The 26,826-nt window shown below is 46.8% G+C and overlaps 2 protein-coding genes across 3 annotated transcripts in view; one reads left to right on the forward strand and one right to left on the reverse strand.

Moving 5' to 3' along the window:
* The window catches only part of chrna2b (cholinergic receptor, nicotinic, alpha 2b (neuronal)), a 9,822-nt gene extending 5,814 nt beyond the window's left edge, over positions 1-4,008 (forward strand). The window contains exons 5-6 of the mRNA XM_030344902.1: positions 1,157-2,387; positions 2,999-4,008. Coding sequence (XP_030200762.1) covers positions 1,157-2,387; positions 2,999-3,124 — 1,357 coding nt within the window. The 3' untranslated portion in view covers positions 3,125-4,008. The remainder of the gene's footprint in view (positions 1-1,156; positions 2,388-2,998) is intronic.
* A 734-nt stretch (positions 4,009-4,742) lies between these two features.
* On the reverse strand, positions 4,743-25,610 carry ptk2bb (protein tyrosine kinase 2 beta, b). Of its 2 annotated transcripts, none has more exons than XM_030344896.1 (31): positions 25,371-25,610; positions 20,993-21,231; positions 20,363-20,541; positions 19,602-19,689; positions 18,627-18,706; positions 18,077-18,139; positions 17,892-17,946; positions 17,397-17,537; positions 17,204-17,278; positions 16,700-16,801; positions 16,097-16,214; positions 15,626-15,665; positions 15,475-15,506; positions 14,918-14,962; positions 14,723-14,820; positions 14,418-14,499; positions 13,787-13,887; positions 13,212-13,327; positions 12,787-12,887; positions 12,575-12,664; positions 11,879-12,083; positions 10,693-10,801; positions 10,366-10,425; positions 10,044-10,166; positions 9,290-9,442; positions 9,041-9,076; positions 8,589-8,613; positions 8,446-8,480; positions 7,378-7,512; positions 6,940-7,020; positions 4,743-6,350 (listed from the first exon to the last, which is right to left on the reverse strand). In XM_030344896.1, the coding sequence occupies exons 2-31, from the start codon at positions 21,194-21,196 to the stop codon at positions 6,129-6,131; spliced, it is 2,994 nt and encodes a 997-aa protein (XP_030200756.1). In that variant the 5' UTR covers positions 21,197-21,231; positions 25,371-25,610; the 3' UTR covers positions 4,743-6,128. The 2 variants fall into 2 exon arrangements, with proteins under 2 accessions (XP_030200756.1, XP_030200757.1); XM_030344897.1 differs by lacking the exon at positions 25,371-25,610 and adding an exon at positions 23,110-23,349.
* Positions 25,611-26,826: the final 1,216 nt, after the last annotated feature.

The following is a 26,826-nucleotide window of genomic DNA, read 5'->3' on the forward strand; positions in this document are numbered from 1 at the left end:
AGTGTATATCAGAGCGCGCTACTAAATCACACCACCACCACATTTCCCCATCAAGCTAATTTATTTTAGACTAATTAAAGTTTTACGATATGGTTCCACTTCATTGAGAGGGTTCAATCGCGATCTGAGGGGAAGGATGAGGGAGCCTGAGAAAGATGTGATGCCAAGGATTTGTCATCCATCTGCCGCGGTCGTTATCACCGTTTAACGGGATGAACCAGGGTGGGCTGGCCCTCGATTCGGAACAAGGAACCTAAATTGATCTGAATAGGCGATCACTTAAGAACATAATGGTTCTTCCAACGGGCCGATGAGAAGTTAACTGCATCGTTTAGTCACAAACGTCACTGAAGCGCAACGCTACCAAATATATTTCTACTTAAATGTCCTTCGCTTCTGTGCTTTTAAATAGGGGGAGGTTATTTAACGGCCTTGACTTCTCCATACCGTCATTCTTTATGTTTGGGCGGCAAACACATCACCATTAACGGCATCGAAACAGGGATCGTACATCGTTTAATGTAATTGGATGAAACATGCTAAGGATTGGCCTAATCCCAGTGAGTTAACCAGTTAATTAGGTCACAATAAGAGCTTGATTTAACCAGTTAAGCAGTTAGACCCTGGCGCTAGTTAACTGGTTAAATCGATCAGCTCTTACTTTGACTTGTGATTAAAGCTGTCAGTTAAACGCGTTATTAACGGCGTTAACACAAACCAATTTTAACGCACGATTAACGCAATTATTCTTTGGCTCAAAACAAAGAAGCAGTAGCCTGACTGCTATGTTCAAATTACATTTGTTCAAAGCAGTCGTTTAATTGCACTAAAGGCTCTTTTTTTGTATCGTCCTGTTTTGATCAGTATATGCCAATGTTGTTATCAATAAAAAATCATTTGCACAAGGCAAGCCGATGCACTTCACCATGTTGATAAGGGAATTAAAATGAGAAGAATTATGGGACAAAAAAATCAAGGGATATTTAGCATAGAAAAATAATTTGCGATTAATCGTGAGTTAACTATGACATTAATGCGATTAATCACGATTAAATATTTTAATCGCTTGACAGCTCTACTTGTGATGGATCTACTCAACGTCGCCGACCTCCACGACCCCATCCTAACCTCCCTTCTTCCCCTCTCAATCCCGCAGTGCCGACGGGGAGTTCGCCGTGACCCACATGACCAAGGCGCACCTGTTCCACACGGGCAAGGTGCGCTGGGTGCCGCCGGCCATCTACAAGTCGTCGTGCAGCATCGACGTCACCTTCTTCCCCTTCGACCAGCAGAACTGCAAGATGAAGTTCGGCTCGTGGACCTACGACAAGGCCAAGATCGACCTCGAGCCCATCGAGGTGGCGGTGGACCTCAGCAACTACTGGGAGAGCGGCGAGTGGGCCATCATCAACGCGGTGGGCACCTACAACACCAAGAAGTACGACTGCTGCCACGAGATCTACCCGGACATCACCTACTTCTTCATCATCCGCCGGCTGCCCCTCTTCTACACCATCAACCTCATCATCCCCTGCCTGCTCATCTCCTGCCTGACTGTGCTGGTGTTCTACCTGCCGTCGGACTGCGGCGAGAAGATCACTCTGTGCATCTCGGTGCTGCTGTCGCTCACCGTGTTCCTGCTGCTCATCACCGAGATCATCCCGTCCACCTCGCTGGTCATCCCGCTCATCGGCGAGTACCTGCTCTTCACCATGATCTTCGTCACGCTCAGCATCGTCATCACCGTCTTCGTGCTCAACGTGCACCACCGCTCGCCGGGCACGCACCAGATGCCCCTCTGGGTGCACCGCGTGTTCCTGGACCTCATCCCCCGCTGGCTGTTCATGCGGCGACCGGCGCCGGATGGGCGGCGGCGGCGGCTGACCACGCTGCGGCGGGAGACGGGGGCGGCGGCGGCGTGGGGGAGGAAGGGTCGTCACGACGACGGCGGCGGCGGGGCCCGCTGCCTCAGCACGTCGGCCACCTGGCTGAAGGAGGCGGGCGCCATGGCGACGACGGCGACGGCCGAGTCCACGACGACCACGACCACGACGCTGACCACGGCAAAGGACGACCCGGAGAGGAGGTGCTACGAGGAGCTGGAGCTGGGCAAGCTGACCTCGTACTTCTCCTTCCGGCCGCCGTCGCCGCGTCCGCCCGGGTCCACGCCTCCTCCTGCTGCTCCTCCTCCTCCTCCTCCTCCTCCCCTGCTCCCCCCGGCCAGCGGCCTCGACCTGCCGCCCTTGTGCGTCCAAAAGACGGGTTCCCTCGGCGAGGAGGCGACGCCGGGGGAGTCGTCCTTCCTGCTGTCGCCAGGCGTGATGCGGGCGCTGGAGGGCGTGCTCTACATCGCCGACCACCTCCGCGCCGAGGACGCCGACTTCAGCGTGAGTAGGGTCTGGGCGGAGTCACGGGGGGTCTGGGCGGAGTCACGGGGGGTCTGGGCGGAGCCACGAAGGGTCTGGGCGGAGCCTGGAAGGGTCTGGGCGGAGCCACGGGGGGTCTGGGCGGAGCCACAGAGGGTCTAGGGCCAGTGTTGCCACAGTTACCTTAAAAAAGTAATCCGATACAGGTTACTCCTTAAAATAGTAACTTAGTTACTTTACTTGATTTTAAAAGTAACTAAGATAGATTACAAGTTACTTTATAAGTAACATTTAGCTGCGTCAACACCCCCTGCCGCCTCAAAATAAAGAATTACAACCGGTTTTGCCCATACTAAACAAAACTCAATGTCATAAATGACATTGTATTCATATTTTTTTATTTATATTCTATGAATAGTCTCATTATTAGCTAAGATAATTAGTTCTGTTTAGTTAGTTAGTTAGTTTAGGGGACAGTTAGATTAATAGTTTAGGTGGAACCTGACACATTATCCATTTTTATGAATATTGATTTAAACAATAGGATATGTTCTAGATGTTCCAGCAGTGTTTACATTTTTTACGATACTCTTTCACCAATACTCAATACTTCCTCCTCCTCGACCGCACAGGTGAAGGAAGACTGGAAGTACGTTGCCATGGTGATCGACCGCATCTTCCTGTGGATGTTCATCATCGTGTGCCTACTGGGCACCATCGGCCTTTTCCTCCCGCCCTGGCTGGCCGGAATGATCTAGAAGAGGTGGCCTCCGTCCCCAGCACCACTGCCACTGGTGACCTATGACCTCTGCTGGGGAGAAAGTACGGCAGGTCCCTGGATAAGAGTTGTGTTACGCAGGCTTAACTGGTGATGGATCTGGTTCAAAAGACCTGACCTGAGGGTCCCGGACATAGTTGACCCCCTTGAGTGTTCTGGCTGGAATCTGTGGTTTGGAAACATTCCTGGACTGTGGAGGAGTTGAACCGGTCAGTGGCGCGGTCTACCAGGGGCCGATTTGGTGGGCAGGGCCCAAACTCAGCTTATTTTTTTTGTCTTCCACCTCTGGATCCTGATCATTACCATACTCACACACACAGAAACAAAAGAATTACCCCAAAAAGCCGGTCGTTCCTGCCTAGTGGCTTTGATGAAGACGTGCCCAATGGCATTTTGTTTGAGTTTCAGTGGCTGCAGCAACACCCTGGATCTCTCCCGGAGTTCCCTTGAGCGGGAAACATTTCGGTCGGACGAATGCATTGTTGTACTGCGCTGTCCGCTCCCCTCCGTGACCCGATGGAATAAGAGACCGTGCGCAGCTCGTCATCTCCATGCGTCAGTGGCCTTTGACCGGGAGCGACCGGGAGCAGACAGGCCAGGCTCTTTCAAGCGTTCGTCCTCTGGCATTACATGAAATACCTAAAAAACATATGGGGCCCTATCTTGCATCCGGCGCAATTGGCTTTCTCACTGGCGCATGTGTCGTTGCTAGTTTGCAACTGGCGCAGAGCGTTCTATTCCCTCCTGCGTCACGCGTCTGTAAATTAGGGAATGATCTTGCGCCCCAAGGGGCGATTCGGCAAAAGGAGGAGGCGTTTTCTGGCGCAAACGTTCCCTGGTGCTATTTTGCAGTTTCAGAAATCCCTTGCACCGCAAACCAGGAAATACCTGGTTTAAAGTTAGTGGCGCGTTGTTCAGATGCTATTTTAAGGGCGCATGCATAATGTTGCTTGTGCAGCTCGCACATACACTTTGCTTCTCTCATCTACCTAGCCACACATTCTTGGTAAATTATTTGGGAAAGAACAGCTGATACAGCGGTAATAAGTTGTACTTTTAAATCAATGCATCTGCAAACACCGTACAGCAAACACATATTTTCTTGACACAGACATCGTGTACATGCCCATAACTTAGTATTTGATCGTGAGAAAACATTGTTTTACCGCGAGTGAGTTAAAAAGAATGAATGAATGCGGGCGTGCGTGTGTGTATGTGTAAAATTAGGCCTAAAATTAGGTAATTAGGCTACTTCAGACCAACCCATTTTAGATTTGCGTCGGGCGCAAGAGTCATTTTTGCGCCGGTAAAATAGCAACATCGCCATAGAACCGCCCGGAAAGCTACTTGCGGTTGGCTCTTCTCACTTGCGTTTCAGACCGTTAAAATAGGGCCCATGGTATGTTTAGATTCTAGATTGGACCCATAATGTGCGTTGGGTACTCTTTCAACCATTGCTGAATTTGTCAGCTAGTAATAGCTTTTATTTTCATTGTTAATTGGGCCGGGGATACGCTGAATGGCAAAACATGTTGGTGAATGTGTCAATTCAATTGTTGGTAGAGATGTTTTTGTATATTAATGTCTGTATTAAGTTATTTTCTACTTCTACTGAATGACTCACTTTGCTGCTGCTTCTGATAAAAAAAGATGAATATGTATTTATTTTATTATTTTTCTGACTTATTTATTACACATTTTTATACTATATTTATCATTTAAACCAACATTTAATAAACACATGCGTTTATTAGATGTTTGTCTATGACTGCTGCTTTCACATTATTTTCCCATGCCTACCTAATGAGCGATCGTATGTAGGTGTGATTTATTGGTAACACAATCATTTCTGTTCACATATCTAACAAGCTATGAGGTCATGATGAAACGATAACGCACCCCATAACAAATGTCCCATTACATATTTAAAGTGCCACAGAAAACACACACACACAAAATCACACAAAATGCCAATCAGCGATTGAATACATACAGTCATACCTCATAAAACATGTTTTATATTTGATACACTTCAGTCCTCCATCAACAGTATCAGTAATGATACACATGTTTATAATATGATAACACATTCATGTAATTCATCATTCACTAATAGCTTATTAATGTTGTTTACAGACATGGAGTTTTACCAATATCATTTACAGTTTTATTTCATTAATTCCAATGTTGTGATGACATAATATTGATGATGAAGATGATGACATATAATGCATCCACATAGAAAGGCACTCAAGGTCGATATAGAAAATATTTTCCAAGTATTGTATAAATGTCTCGATCAGTATTTTCTCATTTTTAACGAAGAATAAAGTCTCACATTTTATGTAAAAATGACTAAGGTTGTATCAATAGCAGAACTATTCTGCCGATTATGTGTAAAATGTTGCATATTTTATTTAGTTTTTTTCCTTTTTCCATCAAATTAAATATGGGGGTTGTACGAAAACTTTAATATCTACAATAGAGGAAAAGTTTGCTGATGGAGTTGATTTATCTAAAAAAGTTATTCAAACAGGTACCGTTTTTTCCAAAGAAAACAAATCTTGAACTGAAAATATCAGAGCCACTGCTTGTTTAAACCGCTCCTCCCCCCGGCCTGCTAGCATCCACATTTGGGACGCAGATCTGTACCTGCCCCGGCTTCAGGGACAGATGCCCCGCTCGGCTATGTTCCAATACAAGAGAGTACTGCTTCTTACGTGCGTTGTGAGGCAACATCAACCATGTTCCCGAAAAAAGTTGACAACGTTTCTCAGAATGGACGACACAAATCCCCGACCAATGGCATCCATGTCCGACCTTTCAGCCAAAACTAGAATTGATGTTGTGGAAGCAGAACACTCTAACATCAACGTGCTTTCAGGCTTGAGGGCTCAGGTTTGTAGGTGGTGGTGTGTGTGGGGACAAACCACCACCACCACCACCACCACCACCACCCTAGAGCTGCTTCACAGTGTACCCCACTACGAGTCCATGGGTTTGGGCTTGGCCTGGTTGGCCCTGACCCGCCCTTGGTCCACGGCGTCCAGCATGTTCTTGCCGTCGATGGCGAGTGTGTGCGCGGCCGCCAGCATCTGCTTCTTGCACTCCTCCTTCAGCGAGGTGATGGCGTTCTGCTGGGCCAGACGCATCTTGCTGATCAGCTCCGCCATGTCGTTGTTCAGCAGCTTCTGGGTGCCCTCCAGCTGCAAATGAGGGGGGGGGGAGGAGGAGGGAGGGGGAGAGAGAGATATAGGGGGAGGGGGTTGGGCAGGAGAGAGAGTTGGAGAGATTGGGGGGAGAGAAAGATGGGAATAGAAAGGAGAGGAGGGGGTCGTGGAGGAGAGAGAGTTTGAGAGAGATATGGGGGAGAGATATACAGAGTAGGGGGAAAGAGAAACAGGGAGTAAGGTTGAAGAGAGATGGGGAGAGGGGGAGAGAGGGATTGGGAGGGTGTGGGAGAGAGGGGGTTGGAGGGAGAGACATGGAGAGGGTTGGGATAGAGAAAGAGAGACAGAGTCGTGGTGGGAGACAGAAATAGATATTGGGGAGAGAGGGAGAGAGAGAGAGAAATGTAATGTTTAAATTATATTTCAATACATTCAATTGGCGAGCAAACTATTATATATAATTATATAGTTATTGTATAAATGCAAATTTTATTAGAAAAAAATAATGCGCGAGGAAAAGCACATGATATTACAGACATTAACATTTAAAAAACCTAGATAATCCCTCAGAGCAGCAGAATTCAGTGGAAGGCTAGGGGAGAGAAAACAAGATGGCGTCTCGTACCTCTGTCCGTACAGACTCATGGATGGTGGGCATGAGCTCATCCACACTGTGGATCAGATCCCGCAGGGTCATCCCGACAGACTGCACACAAAGGGAAAGAACTAATGAATGAATTATCGGATGAGTGAATTAGGAGATTTAATGAACCAATGAAAGAATGATTGGATTAATTAATTACATAATGAATAAGTCCTGAAATAATTAGATTATGAACACAATTCATTAATTAATGTTATGTTATGTGAGGATGAGAATGCATGCGTTAATGAATAGTTAGTTCACGTAATATTATTCAATATGGAATGAATGAATTGATGGACGTAGAGAATGAAAGGATGAAGACCAAACAAATAATAGCAGCACTATGGTTGGTTGAGATTCATTCCCGACCAATGAAAAGCTTTGTCTCATAAAGCAGAGGCTGTGTGTCTGACGTACCTTGACGATGCCGATGTACTCGTCGGGGTGCATGGTGGGGATGTCGTTCTTGAGCTCCACCACCACCTTGACCAGCTCCATCACAGACTGGTACACCTTGTCCCCGGACCGGTCCAGCTCTGCAGTAGGGGCTTGCTGAAGGAGAGAGACAGAGGGAGGGAGAGAGAGACAGAGAGAGAGAGAGACAGACAGATAGAGAGACAGGCAGACAGAGACAGAGACAGAGGGAGAGAGAGAGAGAGAGAGAGAGAGAGAGAGAGAGAGAGAGAGAGAGAGAGAGAGAGAGAGAGAGAGAGAGAGAGAGAGAGAGACAGAGAGACAGAGAGACAGAGAGACAGAGAGACAGAGACAGAGGGATAGAGAGAGAGAGATGGACAGACAGACAGACAGACAGACAGACAGACAGACAGACAGACAGACAGACAGACAGACAGACAGATAGAGACAGGCAGAGAGAGAGCGAAAGAGAGACAGACAGACAGACAGACAGAGAGAGTGCGTCAGAAAGAGTAAGACCGACGGAGAGAGACAGACGGACAGAGACGGAGAGAGAGACAGAGAGAGAGACAAACAGAAAGATACAGACAGATACCCAGGGAGAGAGACACACGGAACAGAGACAGATAGACAGAGGCAGAGAGAGACAGAGACAGAGATGGAGAGTCAACTGACAACTGAGACAACAACAGTTTGGCAAGAGGCTATGTTTCGTGGAATGTAGTGAATAAAATACAACGTAGGATTGCATTTTAGCAGGCCTCATCCAAAGCGTCCCACAGTGAATCGAGGTACAAGTTATTAAAAAGCAGGTGGGTGTAGTGGGCATCTTTCTCAAGGATCCCTACATGTAGGCTGTGGACATTGGGGATCAAACCCAGTACCTTTGGGCTGGAATTCAAACACCCTACTCATTGAATCACCTGCCCTGGAATCTATTATGTTAATTCACTATATTCTTAAATAGTCTTTCTGCATTTTCAGTGTTACAAGAAGGCGTGTAGCATGCTAACAAGCCAAGCTGACATTCTAGCTTAGCCAACGTGCTATGAGGACTAGCTTGGTGGCTACCTGTGCAGTGAGACGGGGGGGCTTCTCCGGAGGTGCTGGGGTACGAAGGGAGAAGGACGAAAATGGAAACGGGTTTAACGCAAATCAAGACCAGAGAAGATAACCTGTTCAATGACGGCGCCATTTTGAATCCGATCACTCACCATGTTCCTCCTCCGCGTCCGGTGACTGAGCAAAGAAAAGACAAAGAGCGTTACTGGGGAGCGGTGACAGAACCAGTCTTTAGTATCCACGACAATGCACACCAGTGGTTCTATATCTGTCGTTCGAGAGTCCAGACCCATCAGGGGTTGTGACCCAGGAATGGGTCGTGACCCGTCAGTGGGACGAGACCCGTTTGGAGTTTGTGACCCTTAAGTGGGTCGTGACCCTTGAGGGGGTCTTAAACCCATGAGGGGGTCTTAAACCCATGAGGGGGTCGTGGCCTATGAGGGACAGCGTGCCCCAGGAGGGGATAATGACCCATGAGGGGGTTGTTGTGAGCCCATGACCGGTTCGTGACCCAGGAGTGGGTCGTGACCCATGTGGGGTCATGGGATACACGTCATTAAGGAGCGGGCAAGGGGCCAGGGCGGCTTTGCTCATGGGTACCTACCGCAGTGGGGGGGCCCTCCTCCGGTCCCATGGGGTCCTGCAAGAGAACAGGCAGTCTGCTGTTACAGAATACGATCTTGGACCCCCGCGACGGCAGCGACACCGGCGGGTAACACAGAGTAAAACTGGCGGGGCGGCGAGAACGGGAGGGCTCCCGGGAGCGGGGGGGGTGGAAAACGAGGGAGAGAGAGAGACGGTCGACGCCGGCTAGGGACGAAGACGAAGACGAAGACGGGGCTCTGTTTCGCACCAGGAGTCGCTCCTCCTTCTCCAGCCACTGCTCGTCCTCCGCCATCTCCCTCTTCTGGCGGCGCAGCGTGTCGTGCCTGTGGTCACGCTCCTGCTGCCAGAGCCGCTGGGCCTCCTCCTTGCTGCTGGCCTCCACCCTGGGGAACTCCCCCTCCTGGCGGAGCGGGGAAGAGCAGGAGGATCGGTTGGTTCTTATTGTGTCGAGGGATACGATCTGGGTCGAGATGAGAAGCCTTTGCGCTCTTGGTGTCTTTTTCGTGTTGTTGTTCCGCTTTTTGCGGGGTTTTGAGTATTTTTTTGTTCTTTGTTTTTGTTAATTTGTTATTGTTTTGATTTTTTGAGAGAACAGAGAGTTGAATTTGATTAGCCGTTACGGGTTCTGTTTCAAAATGGACCCTGTAGTGATGTCACAACAGGAGGCCAGATCTAGTGGAGGATCTGACTCCATAAAGACTTAAGACTTAAGATTCGTTCAAAGAGTTTTTAAAAGGCAAACCGTCTACAACGATATAAAAAATAAGGTCAATCAAACATCTTACCATAAAGAATTTTAAAGCAAAGTCGTGAAGAAAGAAGATGGTTGGGCACATTTTATTTCGGAATTTCAGAGATTCCCAAATTAAAACCGTTGACAAGACAGTTCGGAAAGCAAAGACGACTCATCCCATTTTCTTTGGAGATTCCACAATGCTAAAACAAAAGCAGAAATAATTTCGAAAGTCCAACAATTAATTCATATTAGAGGTCAGACTCACCCCCATGCTGCGTCGTCGTGGCGACAGCGCGGGCGGCATCAGCGCGTTCATGGAGTCCAAGGGGGACTGGTAGTTAGACGGGCTAGCCAGGTCAGGGGAGCTGGCACAAAGTGCTTCGTTCAGCTGAAAGAAGATATCCCATTAATATTCAAACTTAATCCTTTTACTTTTTAAGCATGACTTGCTTTATTTTATTCCCTACTTATCTTTCATTTGTGCGGATGAGATAATTGTAAAGGGTTAGTGGTTGGTTTTAAATAAGGCCTATTCTGTTGAATCAACTGTGACCGAAATTAAAATGGAGTTCAATCCGTCCGCCGACCTGAATGTGAAGTCCGATGCTCAGCATGTTGCCGAATCGCCCGGGTTTCATCCTGGACGGCTGAGGAGGAATCAGGGGGAAAACCGAGAGGGAACGTCGAATGTCAGAATACAGTGACAAGAAGACTGTTGTGTGTTGACGTGTGTAGTGTATTTGTGCGTCTGGTTCGAAATTTGGGAGTGTGGTCTGATGTTTGTTGTCATCATATTGCATAGTGGATTTGTGTGTGTGGTCTGATGTTTGTTGTCATCATATTGTGTAGTGGATTCAGGAGTGTGGTTTGGCCTGTGGTTTGCTTTGTGTTCATCATATTGTGTAGTTTCCTACCTTGGGCGGGGGCTCGTTGAAGTTGAACTTGCTCTCGAAGACCTTGGTGGTCCGAGCTCGGTCCCTCTGCCTCTCGACGTCCTGCTCAATCTCCATGTTGTGCACGTCGCTGAGAGGGTCAAACAGGCATTTAGTGATCTGAACTAGAATCTGAAGACCTCACTATAACAACCAGGGGAGGCCCTGTACAGAGGTGGGACCCTGAAGGGGGGTCTCTGAGTATACCAACGTGCGACCACCAGCCCAGTGTAGGGGGGTCTCTGAGTGTATTAACATGTGGTCAGTGTCTCTGAGTGTATTAACATGCGGTCAGTGTCTCTGAGTGTATTAACATGGGGTCAGTGTCTCTGAATGTATTAACATGTGGTCAGTGTCTCTGAGTGTATTAACATGCGGTCAGTGTCTCTGAGTGTATTAACATGCGGTCAGTGTCTCTGAGTGTATTAACATGCGGTCAGTGTCTCTGAGTGTGTTAACATGCGGTCAGTGTCTCTGAGTGTGATAACATGCGGTCAGTGTCCCTGAGTGTATTAACATGGGGTCAGTGTCTCTGAGTGTATTAACATGCGGTCAGTGTCTCTGAGTGTATTAACATGCGGTCAGTGTCTCTGAGTGTGTTAACATGCGGTCAGTGTCTCTGAGTGTGTTAACATGTGGTCAGTGTCTCTGAGTGTGTTAACATGCGGTCAGTGTCTCTGAGTGTGTTAACATGTGGTCAGTGTCTCTGAGTGTATTAACATGCGGTCAGTGTCCCTGAGTGTATTAACATGGGGTCAGTGTCTCTGAGTGTGTTAACATGCGGTCAGTGTCTCTGAGTGTGTTAACATGTGGTCAGTGTCTCTGAGTGTATTAACATGCGGTCAGTGTCCCTGAGTGTATTAACATGGGGTCAGTGTCTCTGAGTGTATTAACATGCGGTCAGTGTCTCTGAGTGTATTAACATGGGGTCAGTGTCTCTGAGTGTATTAACATGTGGTCAGTGTCTCTGAGTGTATTAACAAGCGGGCAGTGTCTCTGAGTGTATTAACATGTGGTCAGTGTCTCTGAGTGTATTAACATGCGGTCAGTGTCTCTGAGTGTGTTAACATGCGGTCAGTGTCTCCGAGTGTGTTAACATGCGGTCAGTGTCCCTGAGTGTATTAACATGCGGTCAGTGTCTCCGAGTGTGTTAACATGCGGTCGTCACCTGATCTTGATGACCAGGTCGGTGAAGGTGGGTCTCTCCCGGGGGTCGTAGGACCAGCAGCGGGTCATGAGGGAGTAGAGGGCCGGGGGGCACTGCTCCGGTTTGGGCAGGCGGATGCCCTGCTCCAGCTGGTTGATCACGTCCCGGTTCTCCAGCCAGAAGAACGGCTGCTGGCCCCGACTCAGGATCTCCCACAGACACACGGCTTGGGGGGCACGGAGGGAGGGATGCGCGGGAACACACACACACACACACAGACACACACACACACACACACACACACACACACACACACACACACACAGACACACAGACACACACACACACACACACACACACACACACACACACACACACACACACACACACACAGACACACAGACACACACACACACACACACACACACGTACGGGCACACACACGCACACACACACACACACAGGCAGAAACACGTACGCACGCAAGCACACACACGCAGATGGACACACACACACACATATTAACACTCAAACCAACACAAGGGCGCGCACAAACACACACACTAATTAAACACAAGGAGAGACAGGATATAGGGTACATGTCCTAGTCACAATGAACAGGGTATAGTGAATAATACAATTAAATCAAATTGTAAGATTATGAAACTAGATGGTTCTGTTAAAAAAGGGTCTCACAGTGGTGCTATTAAAACTCACCAAACATCCAGACATCGCTAGCCGATGTGAAGCGCCTGAAGTTAATCGATTCTGGAGCCATCCATTTGATGGGCAGCCGCGTCACAGAGGCTGTGGAGAAACCATTCGGGAAAATCATGGATACTAATCGGTGTACAGCGGATAACAGTAGACACACATGCCCAGCCGACTCACACCCACAATGCATTGCGGTGATAAGAGAGCCGTCCTACCTTTGTAGTACTCCTCCTCCTCTATGTACCTGGAGAGGCCAAAGTCCCCCAGCTTCACACAGTCGGCGCTGGCCACCAGCACGTTGCGCACCGCGATGTCTCTGTCACCACGAGAAGGACGCAGCACAACACAACTTCACAATGCGTTGACTTTTGAGAGCACATTTTTATATTTATTCTATGTTTTTATTGGGATTTAATTTTAATTCACCCATTTAATGACATGTCACTCAGGTGAGTCTGCGAACAAGGAATATTGCTATTCACGTGATTATATTTCTCGTTGCAGTTCTGTTCAAGCATTGGTCTGATCCAAGCTCTAAACTCTAAGCTCGCAGGTGACTCTAAGACGAACTACTCCTCTAAAACATAACTAAGACCCAGCTGGAAACAGAGGACTAAAAACAGGGTTTGTAACATCTCACCTGTGCACCATATTGACCCCTCCCAGGTACACCAGTGCCTTGCAGATCTGCAGGCTGAACAGCACCAGGGTGATGTTGGTCAGCTCGTCCTGCTTCTTCGCCAGGTAGCTCCCCAGCTGAAGGAGGGGCAAGCGTTACGCAAGGAGGGCGGAGGATGGGGGTTCAACTCCCTAGTCGAAGGGTTCTGGGTTTGAACTGCGCTACCTGCGGCCTACCTGTCGGTATCCTTGAGCAAGCTGCCCTCGTCTGTCTCCCTGCTCATTAATGAGCTTGAATAGCTTTTTCTATAATTATTTTTTTGCTAGCTATTATAATAGCTAGCAAAGACGAGCGTTACCGCGCTAGTCCAAATGGGGAGGGAGGGAGGGGAGAGTCCAACCGAACAAGGGACAAAGAGCGAGAGAGAGCAAGGGAGAGAGAAAGAGAGAGGGAGAGAGACAAACCGAGCGAGAGAGATAGAGAGAAAGAGAGTAGAGAGAAAGAGAGAAAAACAGAGCGAGAGAGCGAGAAACAGAGCGTGAGACAGGGAGAGGAGAGAGAAGGAGAGAGAGAGACCATCGCTGATCATCACACACCTCTCCAAAGGGGTAGAGCTCCATCACGATCCACACAGGGTCGTCCTCTATGATCCCGATCAGCTTCACGATGTTTGGGTGGTTGAGGTTCTTCATAATCACTACACACACACACACAGACACACGCACACACACACACACACACACACACACACACACACACACACACACACACACACACACACACACACACACACACACACACACACGCGGACACACACACACACACAAACCCGTTGGCGTCGTTGTTATCATTATTATTAGCTTTGGTCATTAGCATATGCTGCTCTTTGAATCTCTTCTGTAGCTGCTTTATGTTATTTGACCTAATTTGGATAATACATCCCATTCTGTCCTGTATTTAAAAATCCTCCATATGTAAAGTAGTTGTTATTATAATATGCTAATTCTGATGAGTATTTGTAGTATATTATCATCGTTAAAGCTGCTCAATCCTATCCCTCTCGATGTATGTGTTCATGCTGTGGAGATCGGTTTCTAAGTGGCACAATGATGGTTGTACCTAAGTTACTGGCCCATGTACTGGCCCATGTACTGGCTCATGCAGAGCATTCTGGGTAAATCCCTTTGTGTCCCTACACTGCTGTTATGGTTGTGGTCCGCTACACACATGCTTCACTCATGAACTTCTCCATGACATCCGGGGAGCAGTCTTTGCAGGTCTTCACTGCCACACTTGTCTTGTCTCCATTCTGCCCAAACAAACCGAGAAAAAGCAGACTCGTCAGCTATTTCAGAAGTTGAGACTTTTTAATTACTCTTACTCAAACGTACAATGTGTTTGTAAAGATAATAAATGTACAACGTGTTTGTAAAGATCTGAAACGTACAATGTGTTTGTTAAAAATTGTAAACGTACAATGTGTTTGTAAAGATCATAAACGTACAACGTGTTTGTAAAAATGGTAGACGTACAAGGTTTTTGTAAACTCCTTCATACACTTCGCCGAAGAAGCCGGAGCCCAGGATCTGTCCGAGAGAGATGTCAGCGCGGTCGATCCCGTATTTCACCGCTTGAGGATTCCGGGCAAGAGGAAAACAACATTCAACATTTTTTTGTTTATTTTTTCAATTGAAAAGATACTAGATATTAACATAATTTTTGCATACCAGATTTGGGCCTTTCATCCATAATCTCACAGTAAATATCGGAACCTGAAAAGTGAAGGACAATGCATTTTTGAGCTTTTTTACTATTATATATATACTGAGGAAAAAAAGCTTTTTAGATTTTGGAAGTATTTCAGACAAGGTACTTCCAACACCGAAAGACGCGACAATGTTCCACTTTCAGATTAACCTCAACTAGCCTGAACTACGAACAATTTAGGGTACACAGAGACCACACGTTTTCACTTCTTGAGAACAACAGTGGAAAAGCAACAAGCGGTCGATGGCTGGCATTTCCATCAGTACAGTTTTCACACATCACAGGTGCAAGTCCATACATTTTCATTAAGGCCACTGACAATAGGAGGATATAGGATATATGGCCTCTCTATTCTCTCACATGAGACCGGTCATGACTTGAGAGAGAGAACTACGAATATACATTTGTCTCCAACAGACTACGTGACAGAATATCACTTTGTTTGTAAGGAAAAAAAAACGGAAAAAGTTTTGAAACAGATTGCAATAAATTATTTTCAATATTATTATCAACTCACCCATGCTGTATCTGAAGTTGCTTGACTCTTTGCTGCTTGGCAACCCAAACAGGAAGTGAGAGATAGGTCAGTCACGCATCTTTGTTTCAAAAGTACAACCACAGTAAATAAAGAGGGACACAACATAAAGGTAAATGAAAGGTTTACTCACTCCTTTGGAATCTCAGGTAGGGAGCTCTGTGTGTTGACGTCTAACGGTTGAAGACATGATGCACATTGGTATTTTAAGGATCAACACACTTCAACACACAACTCAAACTTCACGACTTAAAAGTATTTTAGGCACAAACAGTGTTGATCAAGCCTCAATGTGCAACATGGTAACCATGTTGCAACCAAACTGTAGCTAGCTACGGCCCAGCTAGCTTCTGCTAGCAATGCTAGCTTAAGCAACTGCTATTATACTGGCAACTAAATGAAAAAATAAATAAAAAAGAGACTCACTATCTCAAAGCTCACTGCTGCCGCTATCACACACACACACACACACACACACACACACACACACACACACACACACGCACACACACGCGCACACACACGCGCACACACACGCGCACACACACACGCGCACACACACACGCACACACACACACACACACACACACACACACACACACACCTTTATTTGGCCGGGAGATGCACGACTCTTCCGTTCCCTTCTCCAGGCGCCAGTAGCCGTCGATCAGGTCGGCCATGTTCTCCGCCATGGAGAACGTGGCCGTGTTGATCGAGAGAGTCTGTTATCGGAAAGAACAGTCTGGGGTGAGAGACACTAATATCAAGAAAAAAGATCAGAAGGATAGCCATTGCTACCGAGCAGGAAATGTGTTGCAATATAAACAAGCTCTCTCACAGTAGTTGTAAACAGATAGAGGGACAACACTGAATTTTACAATATGGAGAGAGAGAGTCTGTAATTCGAAAGATTATCAAAAAATAATTAGACTAGCAAATGTCAAAATTGATCAAGATACATTAACAATCTGGATTTATGTCCGAGAAAATAAAATCATAGCTGTTGACTGTTAATTCAAATTAAGCATGATGTTTTATTACAGGTAAGACTATCTAACCCAATCACGATCACGATAACAAAATGGTTCTGTCTTTTGCAAGAAATATGCAGAGAAACAAAGAACCCAGTATTAGTTCGTCTGCAGGTCATCTACCTGAGGAGTGCACCAAAGAAGGTTTGGAATAGACAGCTGTGGGCGTTACTCACTTGTCTGACACCCTCCACCTCCAGGGTAACGAGCGCCTTGCCGTCGTTCTGGGCTAAGCATTTGATGCTTTTGATGTGTTTGAAGTCTGCGAGAAACACCGGCTGGGGGTTTTGGGAGGGGCGCGGTTGTAGGGGACGGGGAGGGGACGGGGACAGGGGGACGGGGGGGGGGAGTGAATAAATGGGACGTTTTAATGAGTGGAGCAGTCATGCACTGAAAAACATGGTGCCCGGCATAATGGTGTTCAATCAGGCACACGGTATGGCCCGATGGCTGCGGAGATATTACGGAGACACTTGGGTTGTAAAAAGCTATTCTTCGTCAGCACGTTTTTATTAACGCTGCTAAACAGCACCCCGAGCAGAAGACACAACTGTCGCAACGGCTGCGTCCTCCTCCTCCGTCACCCTCCTTATATGGCCTGTATAGCAGGAGTGATAGCCCTGAATATTCAGTAGGAGATGCCTGTGTGTGTGTGTGTGTGTGTGTGTGGTCAAGCGTACCGCGGCGTCTTTCTGCTGGCGTTGGCGGATGCCCCGTGCGCCGATGACCAGCTCCACGGCCAGGCTCCAGCCTTGCTGTTCGCAGCGGGACAGGGAGACAAATAAACAAAAACAAAAAACGGGCAAATCTGATTCTCAATCACCAGGTTGGGAACCCCCCCCCCCCCCTGGGCACCTTCTGAGTGCTGCTCACCACAAGCTCACAGGGGAACACCTCCTCGTCGTAGTTCACCACCTCCCTGAGGGCCACGAAGAACTTGCGCATGCACTCCTCTTCCTTGAGCGTGGCGTACTGCTGGAAGGTCTGCTGGATCTGCTTCCTCAGGTGCTTGGACTAGGGGGGGGGGGGGGGGGGAGCACACGGCAGCTCAGGTCACAACAACACAACTCCATCCGAGTCTCAGAGGGGCTTTAGAGGACCATGGGAGGGGACACCCGCACTCGAACCTCAGCCCTATAAAAAGGTCAAGGAAGAATTCCCTCCCCTTTCCTAAACAGTTTTCTTTTCTATAAAAAGGCAACATGTGGATGAGGATGAGGATGAGGCAACATGTGGATGAGGATGAGGATGAGGCAACATGTGGATGAGGATGAGGATGAGGCAACATGTGAGGAAAGGGGACACCAACATCGGTGCTTCTTTTGTGTGTTTCTGTTGTGTCTGTGTTTCGCTGTAAAGGACACACACCTTCATGCTGTCGATCAGATTCTTGGGAAAGAAGAGCTCTAGACCCACTTCTTTCCTTCATTCGTGAACCAGACAAAGGCAGAAGATGGATTTAGAATACAGTGTACAACACAGCCGTAATTTACAGCAGTTTTAAGTACCGTAAATGTGTGCGGTGATCCAGTGTGTTGAAGAGGGACACTCACTCTAGCAGCTCAAAGTTGGACCTCTTCTCCAGCCCCTTGGCGTTCATGTCTTTGTAGAACCTCCTGCCGGAGGAAAGGAAGGGGCTTCAACAAAGAAGTCTTTTTTGATCCCATGAGAACACAAGGCCAGCAATCGTATCTTGCATTTGAATTGTTCGGGAATATATCTAGAAATCAGAATGAGATAAGATAAGGAATTCAAAAGAAATAGATGGATAGAAAATGTATCTAAAGTAAAAATGTATATAGAAAGAAACATAACACCACCTATACAAGCTTGGCCTCTGGGTCTTTGGGTTATCCTAAAATACCTTTGGTGTTTAAGCACAGGCAAGAGGGTTGAAAGAATGTGTAAGATACCACTTTATTAATATCCAAAAGGAAATTGAGAAAGTGGATGTGGAATGTAGAACATCAAATGTAGAATGTGGAACATAGGTACACAATGTAGAGTAGTGTGTGGAATGTAAAGAACAGAATGTAGAACGTAGAGCGAAGAGTACAGAACGTAGAATACGGAATGTAGAATGTGGAAGGTCGTGGCCCCCACCTGATCTCCAGACAGCCCAGCTGCATGGCCATGCCGTCACTGACCTTGGAGGCGTGGATCTCCATGTATTCAGTGCGTACCTGTAGGGGTCAGGACACCCAGCAGGTCAGACAGGTGTCCTTATTATCATGTCTCTGTGATTGGATTAGTTCATTAATAATGTGTTAAATACACAATATTTATTGGAGGCTTACTTTTATTATAATTAGCAATATTAATGCAATGCTTATACAAAACATTAATATCACTTCACTATTCATTATAAGGGTTTGTATTTATCATGCATTTAGTTTGTAGTGTGTATTTTTTTAACACCGCCCTCCGTTACAATACGATAGCCATTAAATCAACAAACATTACATTAACAGCAACGTAAACAGAGCACAGCCCCCACTCAATACATCAAGTAAAGCCATCTCCATGCTTGTGAACAGCTGGCTAAGTGGTACCATTTACATTCAGGGCATTCAGCAGAAGCCTTTATCCAAAGCGACTTACAACCATTCACACACACATTCACGCGCCGAAGGCGTAGTCGACCACGCATGGCGACAGCCAGCTCGTCAGGAGCACCGAGGTTTGGGTGTCTTGCTCAGGGACACCTCGACGCTCGTGTGGAGGAGGAGCAGGGGATACAAACATTGGTGCTCACATTCAAACATTCACACACCGACTGCGGAGTTAACGATGCACGGCGACAGCCAGCTTGTCAGGAGCAGTGAGGCTGAGGTGCAGTGCTCAGGGAGACATCAACACTCAGCTAGGAGACACATTCACACATTCACAGCGTAGTCAACCATGCAAGACGACAGCCAGCTCGTTGGGAGTAGCGAGGGTTCGGTCTCTTGCTGAGAGACACCTCAGCACTCAGCTAGGAGAAGCCGGGGAATCGAACTAGCAACCTTCCAGGTCAAGTCCATCGACTCTACCTGTTGAGCTGAGCCAGTAGCAATGCAGTGTGGTCCTGTTTGGTACCTGTCTGTAGAAGTAGAACAAGGTGGTCCTGTCCTGGTCGAACTTCTCTAGGAAGTTCACGGGGATGTATCGGATCCGAAGGTCGTACCTGTCACGGGGGAGGAGCAGGTGGTCATTAGCACAGTCGCATCGACTTGCAGAAACAGAAGATGAATGCATTGTAAAATCACCGGAAAACACAAGGTTTTGAGAGTGCAAACACACATTATCACATATTCTGCATTTGCGAATAAATATAGAGGCACACTGGCATAATAGCACGCAACCATATACGTACATACACACGCCAACCTAAAACGAATGAATCTGAATCACACACACACACACCAACATACGCATATAACAGACACGCACACACACACACACGCACACACACCACTGAACAATAACACACAAACACACACAGACACACACAATAATCACATACACACATTACAGACACGCACACACACACCACTGAACAATAACACACAAACACACACAGACACACACAATAATCACATACACACATTACAGACACGCACACACACACCACTGAACAATAACACACAAACACACACAGACACACACAATAATCACATACACACATTACAGACACGCACACACACACACACACCACTGAACAATAACCCACACACACACAAACACCAATGAACAATAACACACACACACACACCGACACACAAACACGGCGTTATCAAACACATCACTAAAGCCAAAGCCCAGGCCAGACCTCCACCCTCGCCCCGCCCCCGTCCCACCTCCACTCGGCCTCTGCATGCTGGCTCTCGTAGCGCTGCTCCACCTCCTCCACCGTCAGGTCGGGGTGGAGCCAGTGGAGGTCCTCAGACTTCAGGTGGGTCAGCAGCAGGCCGTAGCAGGCGCTGTGCAGGATGTTGGGCCCCAGCCGCCCGCTGCCCAGGATGGACTGGATGATCCCCTGGTTGGGAAGGTACGGGGGATTATCAGCCAGACAGGGCCGTGCCCACGGTGATGCCCGGTGGCATACCCCCGCCTCCCCGAGAGTCACCCCCTGCTAAACGTGACAGCTGACATGATGACAGCGCTGATATTTGTGGCATCTCAGATTATGGATTATCTGAAATCATTTATAATGATAATAAATAACTCAGTCGATTTTTCGTAGCGTGTTTCATTCAGGGCCCATGGCGCTTTAGACATGAGGGATACAGAACCCAACAAATAAAAGAAAAGTTAACAAAGGCATATGTTCAATGACTAAAGAGTCAACTTGCACAAAGGTACATATTTGTAGAAGACGGATAATACAGTGCTTCGCCTATGAATAGCTCCGCCAATGAATAGCTCCGCCTATGAATAACTTCTTATTTTTGTTTCATCTAACTCATTTTGGAACGTTTTCTTCTTACCCTGATCTGCGTGGAGGAGTCACATTTGACCAGCTTGAAGTTCTTGCCCAGGTTGTTGTTGGTGGAGAAGCAGACCTTGAGAATCTTGACGGGGCCTCCATCTCCCGTGATGCTGGTCTCGGGGCTGATGGGAGAATGGTTTGCACCTGGACTGGGAACCTTCCAGGACAGCGTTCTCGTGTCCCCGGACATAACCTCATACATTCTCAGGGTAGGGTGGCCCTCATTCCCACATCATCCTAGCAGAGACACAACAAAACAGCCTAGGGGTCACAGCAGGCCAGCCATGGGTCTCTATGAGGTTACTGGCCTATTACTACCATTTTATGTTTTACATTTCATTTTACATTTTACCAGACGCTGTTATCCAAAGCGTTCATACACACATTCACACACACACGGCGGAGTCAACCATGCAAGGTGACAGCCAGCTCGTCGAGATCAGTTAGGGTGAGGCGTCTCGCTCAGGGACACCTCGAGACTCTACTAGGAGGAGCCGGGGGGGGGGGGGGTCAGACTAGCAACCTAGTTGCTCGAACTCGATGGGATCAAACGAGCAACAGGCCGAGCAGTTGTGATGTTGACTAACCATCACAAGCCTATTGTTTGGTAACTATTAACCTTTAGTCAAATAGAGGAAGTCTCATTGCATCTCACACCTGAAAATCGACCCTGTTGAAGTGAGTGACATCACTCATGGGCATGTGTCAACCAGATGTATGATGGACGGATGGGTCAACCAGCCACCTTGGCTGATCCATTCATCATACGTTTTTGTGGACACTCCCGCTTGTGATGACACTTTATTTTGAAATGGCTTGTGGTGGGTAGTAAACGACAGCACATCTGGTGGTAAATGGGGGGCCTTTAAATGGTTTGGTTTAAAAAAACATATAAATATGCAAATCTCCTTCAACACATCAGCTAGGGAAAAAAAGGTTGTCAAAATGATTGAGGAAGGAATTAGCTCAGTAGCCGTCTGATGACAAAACATGTAAGCTCTGAATCGGTAGAGGATTAAATGGCTTAAATTCATTAAAAAAGGAATGTAGCAAAGATAGGGGATCTTGTCTGCCTTTGAAAGGATCGCGTCGGCTATGAAGCAAAGCTAACAGGAAACCAAGGCTGTAAGATATCACTCAGTGACACATCATTATGTGCAAAATAAGACCGCAATTGGTTAAAAAAAGAGCAACCCTTTTATTCGTGTCATATTTTCAACACCTGGTATTAAAGTCATACACACGAGTTTCGGTATTGCTATCGAGATCACATTCTTTCCCACCAGTTGAATCAAGCCAGGGCCTGTGTGATTCATAACATTAAACTGTCAATCTGAGGACTTGAACTCACTGCACACGATTCTGTCGAGAGACATCCGCTACCTGAGAACGTTTATATCAGACAGGTAATCTGCTTTACAACCTGACACACAAAATGAGCAACGGCACAGACAAAAGCACTACAAAACCGTATCAAAGGGATCATTGCCAGTAAACCGTAAACAAACAAGAAAACCCCACAAACACAGACCAAAGCACCGTTAGGAAATGTTTTTTTCTCTCTGCACATTAGATTCGGTTTCACAACCACTCTCCGTTCGGTTGTACACATAGGGGTCTTTCAAAAAACAAGCATGTCGACCGTGAAGATCTGTGCGTGGCGCTGTTCGTGTTTGTGCTGGTCTGGATGAGACTTTGAACGGTTCTCAGGCGATGCATTCCTGAGACACGATTTTGGCAAACACCCAGGGCTACTAGAAAATATACAAACACGATTCTCAGACTCAAGTTTTCTGCAGTGGCACGTTACAACAACAAAAAAAACAATGGATACACATCTGTAAGTCCAGGCCTTCACGGGGCAATCATGATCGATCAACCATTCCATTCAATAGCATCTAGCTCAGAATAGCAACATGTCTACTCTTGGCACTCAGGTCTGAAAAGACAGAGTACAAATGGAAATCCCTAACAACTATACATTTTGAGACACTTCAAGGGTCAAGGCATCTGGTCTGTCAATCCCTGGAAAGGAAGGCTGTGTTGACGCAATTCACCTCGCACACAAAGTGTTGAGTAAATTCAAGTCATGAATAGTCTTTACAATGCACCCACCTTGCAGTATCTTCCACTTGCGACCTAGAGCCTTCACCGGTCATAAACGCTCTCTTGACAAACAGTTTTCTGCATAAATGTGAGGTGTGTGTGTGTGTGTGCGTGAAGGTCTTTTTTTACAGCTGCATTGTCAGGCAGCTAGACTGTACCAGCAGGCCTGGACGTTGTTGTTGGAGAAGCAAAGGCAGTGTTTGGTTAGGCTCAGGCTGAGAATTCCTGGACGGGACTATTTGTGTGTGTGTGTGTGTGTGTGTGTGTGTGTGTGTGTGTGTGTGTGTGTGTGTGTGTGTGTGTGTGTGTGTGTGTGTGTGTGTGTGTGTGTGTGTGTGTGTGTCTGTCTGTCTGTTGTGAGAGAGAGCAGAGAGAGAGAGAGAGAGAGAGAACGAGAGAACAGGAGAGAGAGCAAGAGAGAGAAACAACAGAGAGTGAGAGAGAGAGAGATCTCCAGCTTGCACGCCCACCTGGGAATAAAAGAGGCAGAAGAGTCGAGGAGAAGCGATGAATGACCGAATACCTCAGCTGCCATGCTGAGGTTGACTTACAGCAGTATAAATACCACAGCCATATGGAATATCAGCGATTAATGAAACCACTAGGATAGAGACCTTTACAAACAAGGACCAAAGATGTCTGAAAGGTTAATACTTGGTGGTGTAGTATGTATACACTATATTTATGGATAATATCGATAATATCTGTCTGCAACTCCTTAAAGTCAGATGATAGATGTTTAATGTGTGGAACATTGTGGCTAGTTTTCTAGTTTTTCGTGTTTACATTACGGTATCCATTTTGGTCCCTCCATTCAGATTTCAGTTGTAATGTCAAACGAGCGGCTTTTGTGTTCGGTGATCATTTTCAGATAACAGACGTGTGCAAGCTCTCACAGGCAACCGCCAAGCCGAAGGACCCAAAGATAGGGAAGGGAGAGAGGAAAGAAACAGAGAAAGCAGACTGCATGAACGAAACATTCGCCCAAGGGGAAGTTTGTGTGTTGTTCCATGTTGTGTGGAATTGTCACACACTAATAGTAAGGTGTCATCTGATTAAACGGCTCTAATAGTGTACTGAGTGTTTGCCTCCTTCAGCAAAAACACAATCATTTATTTGCACTCCTCCTCACAAAAAACCCACTTGAGTTGTTATGGCAACAGCAGTTTCCAGTGGGTGATTTTTATCACACGCTCTTTCAACACAACAACCCAGCAGACTTTGATTTAGTGTGTACAGACAGATACCCCTCTCTGAAACAACAAGCCTACGCCTCATCCTTGTAACAGCCTACAGCCATGAGAGTCCACGGTTAGTACGCACAGTGATCCTCAAGGGACATCATCCTAGCTTTGTTTTATACAGGGAATGGGTTAACTATACAACTGTTGGTGCCTGGCACTTTGGTCTAGAACATCCTTACAGTACCGACAGCGATATATTGTTGTTTTTCTCTTTCTTCCGACAAATTTACTTATTGTAAGTCGCTTTGGATAAAAGCGTCTGCTAAATGCCCTGAATGTAAATGTAAATTTAAACATTGAAAACATTAAATGAAACGTTTCCCCCCAAAAATGGACAAGGAAGATCATGAAAGCCAAGTGAGTCCCCTGGTAAAAATAAAGACAACATGTCTGCTCTGAAAATCCACTGATTCTTTAAATCAATTTGCTATTTGCTTTCCCTACTTTTGACCATTGCCCAGAATGGCAACGCGTACAAAAATGGACCCATCTTACCCGGTAAGGCCTAAAAAAGGGGTCTACTTGTTTCTACGTCACGACCCCAGTGGAATGCAGACGCACCACTCACCACCTGCACAGACTTGCTCTGAGGAGGAAACCCTGCGCGTCTCTTCCCCTTCCAACCCAAAGGAGGTGTTGGAAGGACTGTATAGATATCCCACATTAATGTTCATATTATTATCACAGCAATTGTAATATATCAGGCCATGACACATATGGAGGCAGTGAAGCTACATCAACACAACTCGCACATAATGGTGCAGTTTAGTTCTTTTCTAAGCTTCGCTTAACTGGGATACTCCTGGTAAAGTCAACACCTTTCCCCTTCAAATGCATGTAGTGCAACAGATAATACTTCTGTTTAAACGCAATAATAACCTAATGTGAAGGGTTAGGGTTAGGCACGCATAGGTTATGCGTGTTGTTGGCTAAGGAGCCTTTTTTAATAACTCGCTTGAAGTGTCCCAGTCCATAGTTGACAACTGTTTACATCAATGCATTTAGTAAAATAACTCTAGCTCTTACCTGATATGGTCTTTATCTTCTTTTAAAAAATATATACAAGGGTTATTGAAAAAAAAAAAGCGAATGGTCGCTAACGGACCGTTGGGAGCTGGGAGCTTTCCGAATCTGAGCCCGAGTTGGCAGGTATTCTCAAAGCCACTCCCTCACCTCTATCCTCCAGGGAGCGCGCTACTTCCTCCTGAACCGCTCAGGTACGCTCAACATGGCGAACCAACGAGGTATATCCTCTATCCCCCTGAACCGCCCGGGTACGCTCAACATGGCAGCCTGCTAGGTTAATCATCACCTCTATCCTCCTGAACCGCCTCGGTACGCTCAACATGGCAGCCTGCTAGGTTAATCATCACCTCTATCCTCCTGAACTGCCCAGGTACGCTCAACATGGCGCACTGTCAGGTTAATGATTACCTTCCTTACCTTAATAATTGAGCGAACCTTTTCGTAGTAAACGCTGTGTAAGGCTAGCATTATTGTACTGTAATGAATGTATTGTAATTGTACAAACCATAGGCCTACTTAATAACTTATATGGTATTCTGAGATGGCATGGGCCTTGTGTGGTAGCACAGTTGTTCTAACGTTCGGATGTATAAAGTACAACTGGTACCCTCAACATGGCGGCCTTTTAGCTTAATTATTTTCTACTTGGCAAGAGAGTCATGTGAAAATAGACGTTTTTATCCCCACATAAACGGTCCATATCTTTTTTAATAATTGAGAGATCCCTTTATAGGGAACGCAGTGTAAGGCGAACGTTGTTCTAACTGGACACATTTTACTTGTATTGTGTTCTGAGATCGATGACATCGGCCTTGTTTCAAGCACAGTTCTTCGCACGTTAGTTGATATAAATAACAGTTGCAGGGTCACCCAACCTGTCAAAATAATGTAGTACTTAGTATCAGACAGCAGAGGCCGCTGCTGTCTTATGTCTGACGTGGGCCTGATGTAGGCCAGGGTCAAACCCGGTTAAAGGGTAGCAAACAATTATCTCACTCACTCACTCACTCACTCACTCACTCACTCACTCACTCACTCACTCACTCACTCACTCACTCACTCACTCACTCCCCTAGCTGACAAACGAATCACAGAGACAAACAAACAGACACAATGAATACAGAGAGAGAGAGAGAGAGAGAGAGAGAGAGAGAGAGAGAGAGAGAGAGAGAGAGAGAGAGAGAGAGAGAGAGAGATAAACCTGTAAAGAAGTATCAAAACCATGCTACATACTAGAGCAGGGGTCTCAAACTCAACTTACCTGGGGGCCGCTGTAGGTAGAGTCTGAGTAGCACAACTGACCCAATCTAAGTTAATGATCGGGATATAATGAGATCACGTTGGCTATGTAATGCCGCGTTTCCACTGCAGGGTGCGGAACGGATCGGATCGCAAAGGTGCGGTAGGGAGGGGGCGGTATAGCCCAGCTCAGTTCCGAGGTCGCGTTTCCACTGCC

The sequence above is a fragment of the Gadus morhua genome, chromosome 21 (assembly GCF_902167405.1).
Source record: "Gadus morhua chromosome 21, gadMor3.0, whole genome shotgun sequence".
NCBI lineage: Eukaryota > Metazoa > Chordata > Actinopteri > Gadiformes > Gadidae > Gadus > Gadus morhua.